Source organism: Vombatus ursinus, unplaced genomic scaffold, assembly GCF_900497805.2.
Source record: "Vombatus ursinus unplaced genomic scaffold, bare-nosed wombat genome assembly UNPS02014798.1, whole genome shotgun sequence".
NCBI lineage: Eukaryota > Metazoa > Chordata > Mammalia > Diprotodontia > Vombatidae > Vombatus > Vombatus ursinus.
The window spans coordinates 36,373,556-36,395,312 of NW_020954576.1; the positions used below are offsets into that span (position 1 = coordinate 36,373,556).

The 21,757-nt window shown below is 37.0% G+C and overlaps 1 protein-coding gene across 1 annotated transcript in view; it reads left to right on the forward strand.

Annotated features, from left to right (window-relative positions):
- USH2A (usherin) overlaps nt 1-21,757 on the forward strand; it is a 944,914-nt gene that overhangs the window by 668,282 nt on the left and 254,875 nt on the right. The window contains exons 43-46 of the mRNA XM_027871555.1: nt 2,696-2,859; nt 9,810-10,019; nt 11,386-11,588; nt 15,115-15,227. Of these exons, the coding sequence (XP_027727356.1) occupies nt 2,696-2,859; nt 9,810-10,019; nt 11,386-11,588; nt 15,115-15,227 (690 nt within the window). The remainder of the gene's footprint in view (nt 1-2,695; nt 2,860-9,809; nt 10,020-11,385; nt 11,589-15,114; nt 15,228-21,757) is intronic.

The following is a 21,757-nucleotide window of genomic DNA, read 5'->3' on the forward strand; positions in this document are numbered from 1 at the left end:
ACTAATAAACTGTCCCATTTGGCAGTCGCTTGACCTGCCTGCACCTTGGTTGCTTCATTTATAAAATCAAGGGGTTGGATTAGATGGTTGCCGAATTCTTCTGTGAAATTATCCTGCAAACAATTGGTCCATTTGCCTCTCTATGTGAGGCCATAGTTTCACACATGGATTCCTAAATCATAAGCTTACCATGACTAAATAATGATGAAATTGCAGAAGGCATCATAGCATAAAGTCAAACCCTAGAGAGGCTATTAAAAACTTAGTATTTCTGGTTCCCTCACTGATGTTAATTTAACTTGCAGAAAGGAAGTGCAGAAATAGCATCTATTTTCATTAATGTCTTAAAACTGTGAGAATATAATTTCTTAAATGTGTAGGCCAATAATTAAACTAAGTATAAATTACAAATATTGTAGCAAAGTGAGTTGGGGATCCTGTTCTCACAAAGTAAAGTGCAAGTATTGGTCTTTTACACAGGGAAGGTACTAATGAAGCCAAGGTCATGAGTTCAATTCCCATAAGAGCTATTAGCTTCATTCTGTTCCATGGTCACAGATTGTACTCTTAACCCTGACTAGCTAACATTCAACTGAATACCATTGGTCACATGGGTGTATGGATGAGAGTGTTTAGATGGATCAGCAGAAATCCATCCCCACCACTGAAAAAGAAATCAGGTTTAAGTGCCAGCTGCATTGGCATAAGGAGGGCAATTTATTATTGGTGGTGGTCATTATTGTTGTTGTAACAGAAGCTTCTTGAAGTTGTATAGTCATGTCAAGGGACTTCTTGCTGATTTAGAGAACCAAGAAGAGAGGGAGGCTAAACAAGGGAGTAAAAAGAAGATATATTGCATCAGCTAGAAAGTCGTTAGATATTTGGGGAAAACGAATATAGTTGTGACAGTTCATCTTTAAATGTAGCTGCAATATTTTCAAGTGGAAACTTAAGACATAGTTGAGGTAGATACCTGAAATGTGAGCCTCTGAAGTTTTGCATAAGATCAGACAGCACCTATATTGCACTCTGTGATGGCAGAGTAGATAGAACAAACCATCTGCCCCAATTGATCTATGTCTTTACAATCAGCAGCATAATACTAAGAAATATTCTGAGCAGACCCTTTTCTCACACCATTTAGTGCTATCCATTTACATGGCAACATATTTATCTCAGGTACTCCAAAATGTAACTCTTTAAGAGTATAGACTGTCTTGTGCCTTTATTTCAGTGTCTGGAACATAGTAGGTGCTTAAAAATGCTAGGTGACAGATTCTTACAGCCTTGCCCTGTTGTGGTTACAAGTGAAAGCTATCTCTACCTTAGAGATAATTTAAGGAATCTTTGGAACATAGATTTAGAACTGGAAGGGACCATAGAGCTTATCAAATACGTCTCCCTCATTTCACTGAAGCCAAGAGAGGTTCAATGATTTGCCGAAGGTCACACAATTCATTAGTGTCTGAAGCAGAATTTGAACCCAGGTCTTCTTGGCTCCAAGTTCAGCATTCTCTCTATTATATGACATCTCGAGCCTCCATATTTAGATAAGCTTCATGTAATTATAATGACTGAGTATTTGGAGCTTTATAGAAAATGGAGTTAAAAGAAGTAGAACCACCAGTAAAAGAAAAAAAGCACAAAACAAAAAATAAAAACTGATGTCTGTGGGACTGGGGCTGAATGTATGCATCTCACCACCTGTGATTGTAAGATATTTTCCTTTTTTTGCTCACATATCAATGTTTTACTAGTGTTTCACCTGATGATGGTGGTCAAGGAGAATACATTGCTATTTGCCCCATGCCCTATATCTCTTCAGAGTTCATGTTGAATATAGTCACAGTGGGTCAACTTCCTATAAAATGCACATGTAGGACAGTGGCCTAGAGGCCAGCCATTCACCTACCTCGATAGTTCTAAATCAAGGAAAATACTTCTTAATCTAATTATTTTTGGGTCAGACAAAGCATCTGAGAAAATCAATGTTTTACCAATGCATGAAGTATGTGCTGTGGCACTCAATCCATAGTCTATGTATACCTGTGCTTCTACCATTGTTTTAATCTTTGGAATGGTCAGTTTATGTCTAGTTTATGAGGCTTTGACACAATTTCCCTTTCTGTAAAATGAAATTCAACTTTCCCATCATGGAGTCAACTATGTTCTTTGCCATGGTGTCATTCCCAGGAGGTATCCTGCAGAGCTCTCAGTAGGTATGCATTATATGCATTGGTTACAGTTATGTTTTACTTTTGTGGTTTTTCTATCAATGGGATTATGGTAAGGGGGCATTGCTACAGAGGACAAACTGTGAAGAAGAATTCTGATACCTTAAAATGGATAAGGTTCCCCAAAGAGAAACAACAAAACTATTTGGAAACTCTGGATATAATTCAGATGTAAAATCTGGACTTTTGCCAGAGTTGTAATTACATCTTGAATTGAGCTGTAATCCTTACCAACTCTAAAAACAATAAGAATAAGGAAATGATACATAGCATTTGTTTTAAACAGTGATGTTCAGATCATCCAGCATTTCTGGAAAAATTTGTTTCCTTTGAGTTGTTAAGAACAAAATTATTAGCTTTGTTTATAGAAAGGGAAAAAAATACATGGTATTGAGTTTCTGTTGTTCACTTTTGTTAAGTATGAGAACAAAGCTAACTTTTACCAAAAAATGATGTTTTAGGTTTACGACTTATGAATATAAACTCATTGTGCATAACATCGTGGGGTATGCAGCAAGCAAAGAGGCAGTTGTGACCACATTAGCAGGCCTCCCAGAGAAAAGTACTACCCTGGTTGTGCAGGATCTTAATCACACGGCAATTAAAGTTGAATGGTCTAGACCAAGTAAGTGGACTTTCTAATATTTTTGTTCTTTTTTTAAAGCTTGTGTAGACAAAGACTTTGGATAAAAAATGCTATCCACCTCCAGAGAAAGAACTGATGGATTCTGATGCAGATTGAAACATACTATTTTTACTACGTTATTTTTGTTGTGTTTTTTGGGGGGAGGGGCCTGCATTTTCTTTTGCAACATAGCTACTATGGAAATATGCTTTGCATGACTACACATGTATAATGTATAGCAAATTCCTTTCCTTCTCAAGGAGGGAGAAAGGAAGAGAGAAGGAAAGGATATGGAACTAAAAAAGTTAATGTTAAAATTAATTATTAAAAGAATGTTAATTTTTTTGTTAAATGAGAAAAAATAATAATTAAATGATAAATTTTTTTAAAATGCTTATGTAAGGTGAAAAGGGATGCCTTCTTGCAGGAGAACCTAGCTCTATGCCTCTTAATCCTGCTGATACACAGCTTTGAAAAAGATCCCTATGATGTATTGGGTTTCCTAGAATAAGTCATTTTTCATGCTATTTAACGAGCACAATTTGGACCTGGGTTATTGCTGGGTCTGAACCCTGTCCAATTTTAGGTTGTCCTCCTAGGTGTTTGTATGGCTGTAAGTTCTTTGAGGGAAAGAACTGATTTTACTTTTGTCTTTATATCCCCAGCACAGGGCCTAGTACACAGTAGGTGCTCAATAAATGCTCATTGATTAATTGATCAGTCAAATGGATGATATGATCTGACCTGGTCATCTCAGTAGCCAGAATAATCAAAATGCATGTGACTATTAATAAAAAAATAATTGGCATTTGTATAGATCTTTAAGTCTTAAGCTATTGTTCTATATTTCCTCTTTCATAACCAAACTCCTTAAAATTGCTATCATCTCCTGCTTCCATTTTCCCCACACACTTCTCAGACCTGTACAATCTAGCTTCCAGATTAATTGCTCCACTAAAACCGTTCTTTCCACAGTTATCCAAAATTTCCTAGTTGACAAATTAGTTGGCCTTTACTTAGTCATTTACTTTTTTGGCCTTTCTCCAACATTTGATACTACTGACTACTTCTATGGAAATTCACTCTCTTCTCTCTGAGTTTTTGTAACGTTTCTCTCTTCTGGTTCACCTCTTAACTGTCTGATCACTTCTTGGGCTTCTGTGCTGCATCACAACCCATATCATTTCCTCTGACTGTGGGTTTACCCACATTGATCTGGCCCTTCTCTGCTGTGAGTTCATCAACTCATGGATTTATTTATCTTTTCTGTACCAATGATTCTTGGATTTGTAGTATTTTACACATATAATCTCACCTGAACTTCAGAATAAACCAGAAAGTGGCTACTGTAGACATCATTTTCCTGTTTTACAGATGCTCGGTTTCGTGACTTGCACACGGTTACATAAGCTAATAAGTATCGGGGATAGGCTATGAATCATAGGTTTTCCTTATTCCAAGTCCTATGCTCTTTCACTGAGGCTGCACTGTCTCCCTCTTTAGAATGGTATTTGGCACCTTCAGGTGCTATCCAGCTCTACTATGACGTGCATATCCATTCTGACAATTAGCAAAACTGAATTCATCTTGGAGATGATCATCCACATAGACAGACCAAACCTGAGGCCGGTGAGGAAGTTTAATCACTACAGCTTTGTTAAAATTTCCTTCTAAGTCAAGAAGGTGAGAGAAAACCCACTTTTAGATAAATTCAGGGGATTTCTGCCCTCTATGAATGAAAACCATTCATTTTCTGAATGAGAAATACAGTTATGAAAGGCTGCCAGGCAACTGGCTGGCTAGACAACAGCTCCCACTCCCTTTCTGACCCAGCCTAGGTTTTGAATCAGCCTAGAAGAGAAATGCTTTATATTTCATTACTGGTCCCGTGAGTGATTTAGTCCCAATTTGTTTGCAGCGTTAATTGGAAATTAAAACCGACACCAGTTGTGTTGATCTACATTGTCATTAAATAACTAGCACAAGAGAAGTATTATTAGCTCATCTTAACAAATGGCTATCAATCCTGGAGGTATTAGGAGCATGCCATATTCTAATAAACTGTGTCACTTGGATCGTGTGTCCATTTAAACCATTTTATTGGAAGGATAAAGAGGTTAATTGATGCTCGTGGATACTCTCTGAAACACCATAGAAAGGAAAGCAGATAGTCTTTCATGTTAAGAGTATATTTCAACTTGGGCATGTGTGAGTCTTTCTGTAGAGATGGGCAAGGAGGCATCATTTATTGCAAACCCTCCTCCTCCCATTTAAATAAGAAACTTGCTCACAAAGCAGGATCCTCCCCCTTCAGCTGACTTGCAAATACTTCTGTTAAAGATCGACTGGTAGATTTTCAGTGGTATAGGCTCTTTATTTTATAATTGCATGCCTGAAGTAAGCTTGCTTATAAAAACTGACAAACCTAATAGATCTGAAGCAGCTCACTGAAGTTTCATTACCTTGGTAATCTGAACCTCTGACCTTCGGGATGTAGGTAATGCAATCGGCTTTTATTTTCATTCGTACCATAGAAATTTCCTAGACACCTATTTGTGAATATAAAGGTTAAATATTGAAAGAGGGTCATCTCTCCCAAAGTCTGGTCCTTTATCATTTTCTTTCCATGAACAATGTGATCAAGTAAGTAAATTAGCTATCCTCTTGCCCAAAAAGTGCCACTCATTTCCTGCAATATTAATTTTAAATTGTTTTCCTGCTTTGTAGGGCACAGTTGGCAGGTAAGGGTATATACACTCTATTATCCTAAAAGAAAAAATCTCTCTCTCTCTCTCTCTCTCTCTCTCTTTCATTTTCTCCCTCCTTCTCTCCTCTTTCTTCTCCTTTCTTTCCTTCTCTCTCTTTTGCTCCACATCTTTCTTCCTCTCTTCCTTTTCTCTCTGTCTTTCTATTATATTTCTGTGTACACATGCATGTATATATCCAAACACACACACACACACACACACACACACACACACACACACATATTTGCACCTCAAGAACTCTGCTATAGGCATTGCCAAAAGAAGAAGGAATGATTCAGAAGGTATCGTCACTGACCTTGTTATATCAGGTCATCAATACCTAGTCTCATGGTATATTCCAAGGCTTCAAGCATTTTATAGTACAGCCCAGTGCATGAGACTTTCCCTAAGGATACACACACAACATGGGGAAACAAAGAAAAAAAAAGAAACACTGGAAAAGCAACTGCAGTAGCCATGCTCCTTATGGTATTGCTGCTTCGCTCCCAAGAAGTCTTATCAGTCTCTCTTTAGACACACCTTGTTCCAAAAGGCCCAGCTCTATCCTTGCCGTGGAATGTACTATTGCTGATACCTGGGCTCCCTTGCCCATTATCTGCTGTCTCTGAAACTTATGGAATCACAAAACATTAGTCCCAAGATGGCAACAGCTGCTGCCTCCCCGCTTCATACATCTACTACCTTCTATTCTCCATCGCAGTAACAAAAAAGCCCCAGATGGAGGAGGTTGGAAAATAAGGAAGATGGACTGTGCCTGCTTAGTAGTTTTGCCTCTTGCTGCCCTGGGCCTTCACATTTCAACCTTTTGGTTACTACATGATAGAACTGTGTTTGGTAGGTGAGATACTTAGGCAATTTAATGGTAAATTTTTAAGAGATGAATTTTCCTTCATCAGGAAGAGGAACTAAGGTTCTTAGAATAATGTGGTCAACTTTCTGATCCGTCAGTCAAGCTGAACAATTCTTGACTTTAACTGAAAGAGCAAATAATGAGAGGCATCTGTACAATTATTAACTTATTTATTTATTCATTCTTTTATTCATTCAACAAGCATATTTTGCTTGTCTGTTGCATAGGTAGCACCGTTCCATGAACTATGTGAAACTAGAGAAGTATTAACTTATATTCTTGGTTCGTCTAGAAGCTGACAGTGTAGTTGAACAGATGAGATAGACATAGATGAAAAGTAAAGTAACAATTTAAGGGATAAATAGCAAATCAGAATAACAGTCGGACCTGATTGCTATTCACAACTCTGCCAATAACTGACTTTGAACAAATCATTTAACCACTGTGGACCTCATTTTCTTCATACATAAAATGGGGGGTTTGAACCAGGTTATCTCTAGGATCCTTTTCACCCCCAAAATTCTATTGTCTATGTCATAAGGTAGTGGTATAGGGTTAGATGTCTAATGTATAATAGATAATAAATACTAAATTTTAGAAAAAGCAGGGATTGATGTGACATGAAGTGGTGAGGGAAGATTTCATGGAGAAGTTAGAAATTGGGATAGAAATTGAAGGAGACATAGACTTCATAAGGTGGAAAGGAGAAGAAGTATTTCAGTTGAGGGGGTTGACATAACCAAAGAATGATGTTGTGGAGGGAACACTATACTTAAAGTTAGGGAGACCTAGGTTCAAATTCCATTTTAAAAACCTTCTAATTGCATGACACTAGACAAGTTACTTTAGTTTGTATGGTTCTCAGTTTTCCTCATCTATAAGATGAAGAAACGGGACTGCCAGACCTCTATGGCCCCTTCTAGCTCTAAATAGATTTAATTTAAATACTTAAATCTATGAATTAATTTATTTAAATCTATTTATCCTACATCATACATTACGTTCTACAGTCCAAGGGTAGGGGAACCTGCAGTCTCGAGGCCACATGAGGTCCTCTAGGTCCTCAGGTGGGGCGCTTTGAATCCAAACTTCACAGACAACAGTCAAGGGGCTACACTTGAGGACCTAGAGAGTCACGTGTGGCCTCAAGGCCACAGATTCAATACCCTTGCTACACTTATCTTTCCATCTTCCTCATCAAAACATATTCTCACTAGGCACTCAACAAATACAATAAGATACTTTAATAAAATAAGTCATGTTAAAATGCTAATGACTGATAATACCTTAATGTGTTATCACTCCCAGGGTTATTATTATTTATTAAGAGGGATAAAATGTTTTAGCTGAAAGTAATGAAACTATAACAACAGGGAAACTTCACCATGTCCTAAATTCACATTAGGTGGCTAGTCTTGTCTGTGTTTACTGTGAGGTTACCTAGAATAAACATTGAACTGTATGATTAATAGTACCAGTAAGTAGTATTGATTTCGTTTCTCAGGCTACTTATTGCATCAGAAGAACCAGAACTCTAGTCCAAAACGAAATTTTTCACATTTAGTTCCCCATGAGACTTGTTCATTCATTCAACAGATATTTATCGAATACTTAGTATGTATAAGGCTTAGTGCTGGGTGCATAGAGATATTTAGATTTAGTCATGTCTTGTCCAACTCTTCATGACCCCTTGTTGTAGTTTTCTTGACAAAGATACTGGGGTAGTTTGCCATTTTCTTCTCCAACTCATTTTGCAGATGAACAACTGAGGCAAACAGGGCTAAGTGATTTGCCCAGGGTCACCCCAGCTGGTAAGTGTCTGAGGTCAGATTTGAACTGAAGTATTCCGATTCGAGCCCCATCATTCTATCCGCTGTGCCACCTAGCTTCCAGGTACTAAGAAAGACTGCTAATATGAACCATTGATATACCAGAAGCACTATTTGATACCTAGTGAAAGGAATAGCTTATTTGAAAGTCTGGCCTTCAGTTCTCCATGAGAAAAATTCACTCCTCTGAGTTTAATGGAAATAGGTCTTCCAAAGAAAAGACATGCCATCTCATAGGACCATAGAATTAGAAGCCATTGAATCTAATGTTTTTATTTTGCAGATGAGGAAATTGAGGCACAGAGAAGTTAAGCAATTTTTCCAAGGTCACATTGCTAATAAGCATCTATAGTAGAACTGGAGGGGAGGGATACCACTGGGACAAAAAGGCCTCCAGAGGTGAGGAAGTTTCTGGTAAAGTCACCTTTGCAGAGATGGTAGTTGTAGCATGGGGTCAGGCTGGGCTACTTGGATACGTTTCATCAGATGCCTTCCAAACTACTTAATTGTTGTTCATTCTTTTAGCTCAGTTATTTCTAGTTGCTGAAGTGCAAGTGCTGGCCACACCCTCTAAATGTTGATATCATGGCACGTAGTCCCAGTTTTACCACCTCAGTTCTAGTCATGATGACCCTTAACTCTAAAGTTTCAAAGCTAATAAAGTTATTAACAGAACAGTATAATTCTTCGAACTTTAGAAATAGGCTTACACCTATTTTATAACCTTTATAAAGCATTGTAGAGAGATGATAGAATCAGAAAAGGTGGACTACAAAGAGGAGAGGGAAAGAGAAAAGATAAAAGAACACTGAAAGGAACATATGAAGGGAATAGATGAAATGTGTATATGGTGTGGTGAAGCATCAGTGTTGGCATCAGACACATGGGTTGTACCCAAAAGTGAAAACTTGGGAGTAATAAGAATGGCGCCTCTAGTGAACCAAGTTTTTAGGGTGAACAAATTGCACACTCCTGCAGTATAAATATTTGGAAACAAATGCTCTTCCTTGTAGACCACTAAACTGTCATTTAGTAAAGTTTGTTAGTGCATAAATTACACTGTAAAATCTGGGAGTACATTGAGTAGATGACCTGTTCTACCAAAACTGACTTTAACCAATAATGACATATATCATCCATGAGTAGTATTTATTTTGTTGTTGCCTTTCCCACAATCATAGCTTTCTGTCCACCTTAATTTTCTTGATAAAATGAATTTACTAAACATAGTGTTAAAATATTTGAGGGAGTAGAATTGTCTCCTGCCTCAGATAAGAAATGTCAGTTGTAAGAATAGAATAAAACCACCCTGGGAAAATGAACATTGTTGTTATTTTAAAGACTTCCAATGAAGGGGCTTACAAAGGTTTCCTTGGTCACTCATTCTAAGCTTCCTCCGAGAACACTTTCTCAGTTGTAGGAAATTCATGCAGTGCAAACTTTATTCCAGTACACTGCTAAGATTAACCACATTTACAAGGTATCATGTTGATTATTTAACAGCCCTGAAAGACTTACAAGGTGATGTTGAGTATTATACCCTCATCTGGAGTTCTGCTACATCAAATGAGTCAGTGAAAATCCTGCCAGATGTAAACTATTTTGTAATTGGTGACTTAAAACCAAACACAGAGTATCGGATTTTTATTTGCGTCTTCAATGGAGCCCACAGCATCAACAGTGAAGTACTGCATGTGACCACTTGTGATGGAGGTGGGTCTAGAGCCTCAGGACTGCTTGGCTTCAGATATGGGAATGAAATTGATTGATTTTTGTCGAGGTTGAGATCAGTCATCCTTCCATTATAAAATTTCCGGTATTAGAGAGGAAAGGAAGGGTGGGGAGTGTGTGGGGCGGGGGAAGGGGGATAGAAGCTAAAATGCTTAAGTGCTAGCTGCTGACAAGTGGCAAATCAATAAGCCATCCCACTAAGACTGAAGCACAAAGCTTTAATAATAGGTTATTAGCCCAGTTTGTTCCCTTTTTACTTGGTGCACTGATGCTGTTGTATACTAAGTTTGAAACTGATTTCATGTGAACAAACAGTAGCATTTTGAAAAAAATAATGGTTTTTAAAAGAGATGTACTCCATGAAGCAATGGGTTTCTGACACAAGCAAATACAGTGCCTTCCCTGAGTCACCAGAAATAGAAGGTGGAAGTTCAGTCACAGAGAAAATTTGCCTATGAGTCATTTCCAAGCCAGTTAGCAAGAGGGAGGGAGTAGGGAAGCAACTTGTGAATCTGAAATGTGGCCAGAATGGGTTTTCTAATCTTTTTTGCTTTATAAAGTCTCATTATAAACATTATAATATCATTACCTCCCAAGCAAGCGTTCCAGGTCATTAATAGAGCACTTTAAGTGCCAATCTCATTTCCCTTTATGGTGTCAAAGGTCAGTACCTTTTGTTTATAAAATAGAATTGATCACAAGGACAATTTTTCAACTAGTTAAGATGGGTTCTTATGATAAAAAATAGGTCTTTGTATAGTTATTTCTGACATGCTTGAACAATTGTGTTATTTAACGCTAAGCAAGTTTTTTCTAGTGTTAGATTTCATCATTACCTATGGCAATCAACATTCCAAATCATTTACATAGTGACAATATTGCATTATTACTTCATATTGCTTAAGTTATAAGGCTAGTAATATCAATTATCTTTTTTTCATTTCCCTCTATAAGCAATATATTTCAGTTGTATTTTTATATTAGAAATATTTTTAAAAAATTAATCTTGAGAGCTGAAGGGATGGTAAAGAAGAGGTAGATAATAGATATGTGTTGGCAATGGCGAGATGGGTGAATAATTTATCATCACATCCCACTGGCCACATTTCACTGAAGATTAACACTATGCTGGTGGTATAAAGCATTTTACCAGCAGTTCTCATGGTTTCTAACTGAGAGTATAATAAGCCAATTTACAGAGGACTACAGACTGTGATAACTTCATCAGAGGAAAGCAGATAAGCAGGGAACCCTTTGCTAAACCTAATTACTAATCTGGATTTAGTTAAACAAGTGCTTTTTCAGAGACAGCTGGAGTTTATTCAGTTTTTTTTCCCTTTAATTCTAGAGCCTCAGGGCATGCTTCCTCCAGAGGTTGTCATCATCAACAGTACAGCTGTACGTGTCATCTGGACATCGCCTTCCAACCCAAATGGTGTTGTCACTGAGTATTCTGTCTATGTAAATAATAAACTCTACAAGACTGGCATGAATGCGCCTGGGTCTTTCGTTCTGGGAGACCTGTCTCCATTCACTATCTATGACATACAGGTTAGAACATTGCTTTTTGATAGTTAAGCTTGTGGGTATCATAAATAAAACATGCTGGCCTGTGTCTCAAGGTGGATTTCTTTTTGTCTTGATTGGGTAAGGGGTGTCTAGGGGCAGGAAAGGAGGGAAACTGATTGGGATTAAATTGACTTGCTTTTGGGCAAACATTTGGGTCTCTTTGCAGAGAAGATTTCGATGGTGAGGATATAAAAAGACAGAGATGATATTTTCCTATCAAGGCAAAAATGAAGGCAATTATTTAGAGACGGTTCTACCAAGCAAGGTATCTTCATTCTTGGTATTTTCGCTGCTATAGGTACCCAATGGTGACAGAGCAAAGCTACTGCCTGATCAAATGCTAATCCTATTCTCATACCTGTCCCCAACTGTTGCCTCTGTTAGAAGTCCTATGAGGCTGGCAGCATCATGTAATAGGAAGGCCCCTAGGTCTGGAGACAGAGTATTATGAGTAGCCATCCTGGCTGTGCTGCTTATTCCCTGAAAGACTTTGAGGAGTCCCTTAACCCTTCAGTGCCTCATTTATCTCTGAGAATCAAGGGACTTGGAATTGACTTTCAATTTAATTCGTGGTTAAAAAAAAGGACACAGAGATGGTCCCACAGTGCACAAGTCAGTCCCTCACCTGTACCCAATTAATAAAATTCATAATCAAACCAATATTTTCAGCTTTATGAAATCCAAACTCAATGAGGCTCATTTCTTGCCTTCTATGAGCTTATAATCTAAAGTTAAAAGGCAGAGAGGCAATGTGATATAGTAGCCACTAAATGTTAAATAAATGCTCTGTCTTTCATCTCTATCTCTTCATCTATCTATTTCTTTCTGTTTAGCTAGAAATCTATCTATAGGGTATAGGCATTTATGTAGTACTTACTATAGGCAGTGTACTAAGCACTTTACAAATATTATTTCATTCAATCTTCACAACTACCCTGCAAAATAGGTTCTATTATTATCCCCTATTTTACAATTAAGGAAACTGAGGCAGACAAAGGTTAAATGGCTTGCCCGGATCACGGAGCTAGTAGGTGTCTGAAGTTCGTTTTTACCTCAGTCCCAGCACTCTATTCACTGTGCCACCTCACTACCTCAGAGAAAAGAACACTAGAATTTAAGTCAGGAGACCTTAGTTTTAACTCTAGCTTTGCTGCAATCTAGTTTTATGATCTTCAACAAATCATGTAACCATTCAGGCCTCAGTTTCCTCAAATGCAAAAATGAGGGAGCTGGATAAAATCATTTCTAAGGCCCTTCCAGGTTGAAAGTTGTGATCCTATATGTAGCTCACAATCTATGAAGTAAAATAGGAGAGGGAAACTCATTATTTAAAACTATATTAGTCTTGTATCAAACAAACATTCAGTCAAGGATGTTCAAATATTTATTGAGCAACAACTATGTGTAAATTATCATAGATCTAAAGAAGTATAAGACATGGTCCTTGCCCTCAAGGAATTTACATGCTGACTTGAGAAATAAGACATATTGCTCTGTGACATTAAAAAAAGATAATTAACAATACAAGGCAGTATATGATAAGCACAAAATTACTAACAATGAAAATAAGTACTATAGTTCAACAACTATATATAATGTTTACACAATTAATGGAATTTGGAAAACCTGAACCTACTTACTAATGTTCCTCATGGCTTGGAAAATGATTTTCAGAAAATCATTAGGCCATTAGTGATTTATAAACAAGACATTTAAACATGCCCAGGGAGCTGCCTATTTGAAGAATTCCTTTTAACAAGTGAAGGATCTCTTTGTAATGGGAATAATATTCATCTTCATCTGTAAATATGAATTGTTTTATCTCCATTTTTAAAAAAAAGACTATATCTGGATTTGTAACCTGCAAAAGGAACATGATATATCAATAGAACGATTAGTACTCTTCAAATTAGAGACTCTTTGCTTTGCTATAAATGAAAGAGATTTTCACACATTCTCGCATAGTCCAAATATAGGCTTTTATAGGAAATGTTCACATATAGGTGACATTAATATTTAGATGATTCAGTAAGCTCCCTCATTATAAGGAATATGATCTACCTCTTTACTAATAGTAATTAGTTCTTCTGATTTTTAATTCTATTGAAGTTAACGTATATTTTAATTTCACTTTAGGTTAGGTTTAATTCTCTTAAACCTATTCACTCAGACCGTTGATAGAGTTTTCTAGTGTCCTAAAAGTTTCCTCTGGTAGCCACAAGACATGAATAAATGTTTTAAATAACTATGGCAGCTTTGTCTGTTCCAGTCCATATGGAAGCACATTTCGCTATGAATATGATGGCTTTGAAAAGCAAATAGAGAAACATTTGGATTTCCTCAAATAGCGACAAAAATAGAGAGAACTAACTACTTTCATTTTTTTTCAGGTCTCATTGGTGATCTCTAGTCTCTTCCTACTTCAGTAGTTTAGCTAGTAATCCCTGGAAGAAGTAGACTGCCTCTCTTTATCTCTCTAAATCTGTTTTGGTGTGTCTCTTTTCACAGGCAAATAGTCTTTGTCTCTGACTGTCTATCTCTGTCATTTCCCTCAATGTCTCTGGCACTTTAGAGTGAGTAGAATGAGTAATGTTCTCTTCTCTCCTCATATTTTTCTCTCCTTCTCTCTCTTCCCCTCTCTTCTCCTCTTTTACCTTCCCCTCTTCTCCCCTCTGCATTCCTCCTTTCTCCTCTCTTCTCCTTTCTCTCTCTAACCCTCTCAGCCTCACTTCTTACCTTGCTGTTTCTCCTCTCCTTTCTCTCCCTCTCCTCCCTCCAGCTTTTTCTCCATCTCTCTTCCTTCAGCAATTTACTAGTATATATATATCTTTGTCTTTCCTCCCGTTTTACCAATTGTGTTACTTTTGTATTTCTAATGCCTGATGGACCCCATTTCTAATTACCAGTTATTCCATCCTCCTTGGTTTTTATTCCGATTAAGTCACAGAATTAAAAGGGTGAATGATGATTTTCTGCTGTGATTAAAGTAAAAATACAATTGCAGCTGGAACAAATGGATATAAAATAGTTGAGCCATAGTGGGAAACCTCTCCAGGCTTCATTTTTCTTCTAGTCCACATTAGCATTGAAGCTATTTATTGTAAAATGTCAAGTCTTATGGAAGATATCATCATTACCCTACTTTGGTTATAGATCTAGAGGGTGGTATGTAGTGATAACCTATTATGCTTGCAAAATGTTGCCTAGGCATCTTTTGTTTCTTGAGTCTGCTCGGAGTAGATTAATGTCTGTCTTTCTTTGAATGGGAGCAATCCAAGGACTAAACAGCACCATGTTAAGGACTGAGAAAATTGTAATGGGCCAAGTTTTGACCTCTGATGTGGGCTCACCTCACTAAATAAGATTACCATCCAAAACTATTACTTACTAAGCACCCAGAGAATGTATGACATTATGAAATACTTATGGAATGAGGGCAGAATTAATTCCCTACAAGTCTGTGGCAGTGAAAAAATGCTATATGTAATCATTTAAATAATTCTTACAGGTTGAAGTCTGTACCAAATATGCTTGTGTGAAGAGCAAAGGAACAAAAGTCACCACTGTAGAAGACATACCATGTGAGATAGCAGCACCCAAAATACATGTAATCAGTTCAAGGTACAGTTTAATTTTTTAATGGACAGAATTCATGTTATTATTCTTCTAAAATAGGACATTATTCTATTAATATTCTTAATTATGCCTCTGACCGCATATAACACATAGGTGGGGGGGGCGCACATGCAATTAATAGAAGTTAGGAATATTCCATTTAGGCATGTTGTTAGGTATAAAGTTTAGGCATAAAGTTAGGTATAAATAAGATTTACCATATCATTGCTCAAATAATAACAGTAGCAAAAATTCACATTAGCATAATTTGTTGTTATTAGATCATTTTTCAATCATGTCTGACTCTTCGTGACCCCATTTGGGGTTTTCTTGGCAAAAATACTGGAGTGGCTTGCCATTTCCTTCTCCTGATCATTTTACTAATGATACTGAGGCAAACGGGATTAAGTGACTTGCCCAGCGTCATTCCTAGTAAGTGTCTGAGGCCGGATTTGAACTCAGAAAGATGAGTCTTTCTGACTCCAGGCCTACCACTCTATCTACTGTGCCAGCTAGCTACAAAGGCCTTAATTACTACACATTCTCATTTTATCCTCCAAATAACCCAGTGACATCAGTAGTATTGGCATAATGGTCTCCATTTTATATATTAAATGTAAATGTAAAAAATTAACCAAGATTAATGAGTAGTAAATAATGAAAGCAAGATTCAAAATCACTTTGAGTATTCTTTCCACTCCTCTGTGATGTCATATTGTTTCCTCTCCTGCTAATTGGTGCCCATGTGGTAGAGCCCTTAATTTTTTTTTTGAGATTTGAGTTTCTTATACTCTTTGACCATTCCCCCTCTCCCTTTTTTTCTCAAAGAGTTAATGATCTGCAAACCAACTCCTGAACGTAGGAAACAAATTCCCTATTGATGTGAGTTTGAACCATTTATTAGCTATGTGACATTGGACAAGTCACTTAACCTTTCCATGTCTCACTTTCTTCAGCTATAAAGTGAGGGAGTTGGATTAGATGATCTCTAAATTCCCTTCCAGGTCTAAATATCATGTTTTTATGATCCTTTTTGAAAGAATTCCATGATAAATCCTTGTGTAAAGCAAAATATCCACTCTATTTTTTAAGGCCAAGGGCTGTGTTGCTTTTCATCTTTATGTCCCTAGTGTTCAGTGAAATGACTTCACATGGTAGGTGCTTAGTAAATATTAGTTGAATATTAAATTGTAAGGGAAAAGTTGAATGTTTGAATCAGCCACATCAATGCTACCGGAATCTTTAGCACTTCACTTTTGGTCTCAATATTTCATGATTCCTAGAATTTCTGAAACATGATCATGTGAGTTTTGACCAGTATATCTTTAGCATTCAAAATATGAAGTTTAACCTCTAATCCTACATAGACCAAATGGGAGTATGATCACTTCAACCCATCATATTGAATTAGCTGTGAAGGCAGGTTAAGACTATTCCTAATATTAATCTTGGTTGATTTATAACACAAATCAGTCATTTTCTGTTGTGAGACATAAATTGGTCCATCTGTGGTAGAACAGTAAATTCCTTCATAGAACTCCCCAGTCTGAAATTGTGAGGTCTCTTTTCCCTTAATTTCCTGAGTTGATCAAGAAGAATTGTGTTTACTATCACCGAGAAGAACACAGGTAAACTGACTGTAAGCCCTTTGAATTCTGGGGCTGTGCCTTCAGCCCTACCTTGTATGGTGTTGAGAATGAAGCACATGATCAGCAAACACTTACTGATTTATTGATTGGCAATACATCTAATGCTGGAGGTCAGGGATGAAGCCATGATGGAAACAAGAGACCCTACATAGATTATGTAACCTGTATTATATGGCATACGCGAACCTCTCATATTTCAGGCTGAGAAATTTAATATGACAAATCAGTAGTCTGGCTATTGGATAGAGATAGAAATAGAGAATATGGGAGGATTGATTAAGTGGAAATGCACACCCATCCTATAAGGCAATACAAGATCCAAATCAATTACTCCATCAATCCATCCAGCAAGGCTGACCTAATCACCACAACACAACAATAGAGGTGTCTGCCATACATTGTCTTTGTTGCCCAGTTAATGGATGAATTGACCCATTTCTTCCCAGGAGCTTTCCTTGTCTTTGAACAGCCTAATAACCTCAACCCAACTGATGGCAAAACTGATTAGTAGCTTGGAACATTTCTTTTACTACCTCTGGTTAATCTACAGCACAAATAGTCCAGTAGCAGACAACAAAGAATTTACTGAAGTCCTTCATTTTTCATTTCCCTTCCGGGATAATTTTTCTTGTAAAGGAGTTTCTTGTGGCTGATTATGTAGGATATGAAGAAAAAGTAACTTTTTTTTTTTACTACATCGACTTCTTTAAGTAACAAAGTAAAATAAAAGCTAACATCTATAAAGCACTTTGAAGTCTGCAAAGTGCATTGCAAATATCTCATTTGATCCTCACAACAACCTTGCAAAGAAGGTGCAATTATCATCCCTATTTTGAAGATGAGGAAACTGAGAAAAGCAGAGGTTAAATGACTTGACATAGCCAGTAAGTTTCTGAAGTTAGATTTGAACTCGTCTCATAACTCTATAGCCACCATTCTATCTACTTCACCACCTAACTGTACTTCCTTCCCCAACAAAAGAGTATAAAGTCCAGTTTCAAAGCATTTGTTTTCACTGGTGGGATTTGGGAGAATTAACTTTAATGTTACTTTTAAGGATGCAGATGACTTATCATTGAGATTAGGAAATTTATTTTAAAGACACCAGAAACTTTTGCAAGAATAATTATCATTAATTTAGGATGCTAAATAGAGACTGCTAGGGACATGAAAGGAACCTTCCAGTTGTACAGTACTAATGGACTTCCATGTCACAGCAATGAAATGGGAGTCAAAAAGAACCAAGTTTTCGTTTCAGTCAGGTCTTTTTACCTTGAGCAAGTCATTTCTATTCTCCAGGCCTTAGTTACTCCATTTGTGAAATGAGAGGCTTGGACTAAGTGATTTATGATCTCCTTTCAGCCCTAATATTCAGTGCATCTCTGTTTCTGTGATTCTTTAAACTGTCTCCAAAGAAGGTGACCTCCTAAAAATTTATTTGGAAATCTCTTCTCCGTGTTTTGTTTTGTTTTTTGCATTTCTCCTGGAGCTATTGGCAATTTTTTTTTCAGTAGCAAAACCACAATAAGATTGGCAAAAGGAACCCACAGCCAGATACTGGCATGCAATGACTTCCTTTTCTTCAAAAGATCTATGATAGCGACGCTATGTTTTCCAGAAGCCTGACTATAACTAGCAAGTAGAGGCTGCCAAGCCATTTATCCAAATTACACCAAACACTAAAGCAGTTAGCCTCCTGTGTGCATATTACTGTGGGTGTAATTTCATTACATTTCTGGCAATGTGTACTTGTTAGTTACGTTTCTGTTGGGGTGGGAGTGGGGTGTCTTTTGATTTTAACAACAAACAAAATCAAGTGTGAAAGCCTTCAGGAAAATGCCAAATAACTGGATTTACTTCTATATCCTTTGAATGGAATTTGATTTTTTTTTTTTGGTCATTCTTAAAAAAAACGATAGGCTTACAGATTTAAAGCCAGAAGGGGCATTAGAGGGAATCTAGGTGGAACAGTGGTTATGATAGAGCAATGGGGCCTGGAATCAAGAAGACCTGAGTTCAAATTCAGCCTCAGACACTTATTAGCTGAGTAGCCATAGGCAAGTCACTTAACTTCTGTTTTCCTTAGTTTCCCCACATGTAAAATAGGGATAATAATACTCAGGGTTGTTTTGATGAATGAGTTAATATTTATAAAATGCTTTGCACACTACCTGGCACATAGTAGCTATTATTATTATTAAATTAACCCAACCCCTTCATTTTGCAAATGAGGAAGCTAAGGGTCAAAAGAATAAAGTGATTAGTCCAAGGCCACACAAGTAGTAAGTGATAGAATCAGAATTCAAACCCAGATCCTCAGACTCCAGATTTACCCTGCTCCCACTATACTCTGCTGTCTCCTTAGATTCCATTTTTGTTGTGGTAAAATAAAACTGTTGGATAAAACTAATCTGGCTATTTTGGGATCCACATCTACAGATATAATCAAAACTTGTTTGATGATAAGAACTCAATTCTGCTTCTCATCTTCATTTAATTCACATCTTTTCTGTTGGTTTTGGCAAAACCAAAAAAAAAAGCCTAGATATATTTCTGCTATTAAATATACAAATAAGAAAATGTCAAAACATATGAATGTAAAAAGACATATCCTTTCAGTTTATCATCCCTTTAATTCAGACACAGGTACTGTTTCTACATTGCCTCTTCCTTACTTGTCATATTATCATCAGCTGTTCTTATATCCCAAATGAATACTAACTACAGATCGATTGCCCGGACATGTCTGGCCGTGGCCTACACGTGCCCTGGGTAGTTCATTTATTTGCCATGGTGGATTTGCTAGAGTGGAATTTAATCAATAGCTAATTCATTAATTCTGGTCCTCGAGTATGTAGGGACTGTGCAGTATAGAGATGGCTGACTGGCTTGGGCTTTGATTGAAATATGACAAACACTACAGTTGACAGCTTCACTGGGCACTGGACTGCATATGAATTTCGCTTATTTATTCTCTGTAAAGGGATAAGCTGGGAAATGAATATCGGTTTGTATAAACAAGGGGGACATTTTAATACATAGCTGCCAGGAGACCAAAATGTATGATTTCTAGGCTCTGTGCTCGGGGAAAAGCAGAAAGAGAAGGCAGATCATACCATTTATTGCCTTTAATTGGGGCCCTAGCAGTTCTTTTCATTTCGCATCAGTTTGGGGCTATATTATTGATGAGAAAGCTGAGGGATCATGTCTTTGTAGCATTCACAAATAATTGTTTTAAAATTTGCCTCCAGGTACCAGATGACAAAAATGATAATTTTGCCTACCAACTTTTTAGAAGTCTTTATGACAGCAATGCAGCCTGGGTACTTCTAAATGAAGGTTAGACCACAATTGCCATTATAAATCCCCTTTTATTTGGAAGTTAATAACTCACCTTCAGGCTGAAGTGTGGCACCAAAGGTCAGCTCAGGAACAAATAGTTTGCCTTTATTACTTGAAAAAAAAAAGTTGATGTGAAGTTTTGAGGTTCTTGGCTTTTCTATACTATATAGATGTGGATCAAGCTCTACTTAACTAGTCTCAGTTTTCTCCCATCGCTCTCAGTGACCACTGAGCTACCTTGCTACCTTGTCCCCTCCCTCCCTCCCTCTCTCTCTCTCTCTTTCTCTCTCTCTCCAATTTAGAAGCATTACTTAAATATTTTTAATAACTAGAAAAATCAAGTTGAATTTTTAAAGAAAAGAATAACAAATCTTCTTTCTTACTTGAAGATTCCCTGCTCAACAAGGACACCTAATCAAGAATATTGACAGAGACATTCCAAATTGTCCTTTGCAGAGAACTTGAAATTTTAATATCAAATTAAATCTTTCACTTTGCTATTTGAAAATATGTAAGAATCTCAAAAATAAGTCAGGATGCATTTTATGTTATCGCATAAATCCAACCTTCTGGATAGACTTTAGGTCACAAGTACTTAGTGGGTCATTAGCATCACCAGGGCTATTGGACCCTGATTTACCAAAAAGTATTTGTTCAATGCCTGTGTAAAGGAAAGAATGGGTGAGATTTGTACTTATTACTTGTGGCAAGAACTTAAAATGTGATTTTCCTATCAGTTCAAGAACATGATACTGAGATATAGTTAGAGAAAAGGGACATGACCCTGAAAGCCCACTAGGCCTATAGAAAAGATTTAAAGGGACATGATAACTGTCTTTAAGTATTTGAAGGGCTATCAGTGAAAGAGAGATTGGCTTTCTTTTTCTTGGTCCCAAAGGACAACTACGATTGATGGGTGAAAATTTCAGAAAAAGCAATTCTGTTTGGATAGAAGGAAAAACATCCTGATTATCAGAGGCTGCTAAAAGTAGAATGAGATCTCTTTGAGGTAATGTGTTTCTCATCACTGAGGCTTTCCAAGTGGAATTTGTATTACCATTCCTTAGAAAAATAGAGGGCATTCCTATTGAGGTATAAGTCAAACTAGATGATAATATCATCATATATGCTTGCTTCACAAAACAAGCCAACATTGGCAAAGAATTTGAATCCCAAATAAAGTCTTGTCTAGACCCCACTCTGATCTTCCATCATCTCTCATATATTATGCATTTATTTTTTATTGACTAACAATGCCTTCATGCTTCTTCATTACCTCAGTCATCAGCTTTGTATGGTATCCCACCTATTTCAGAAATTCCTTGACATATAGAATCTGGAGCTTATTGTATAGTGAATATGGAAGACTTTGCTTATTTTTCTCTCCTGGAGGTTCTAGGTAGAATGTCATCTTCAGTCCTTTGATCTGTAGTCTTCCTTCTATGAAGTACCCATGACTATGCTCCTGTTCCATACTCAGTACCTTTCACAAAACAGATCCTTCCTGCTCATCTACCCTAGTATGAGAAGAAAGAACACTCTATA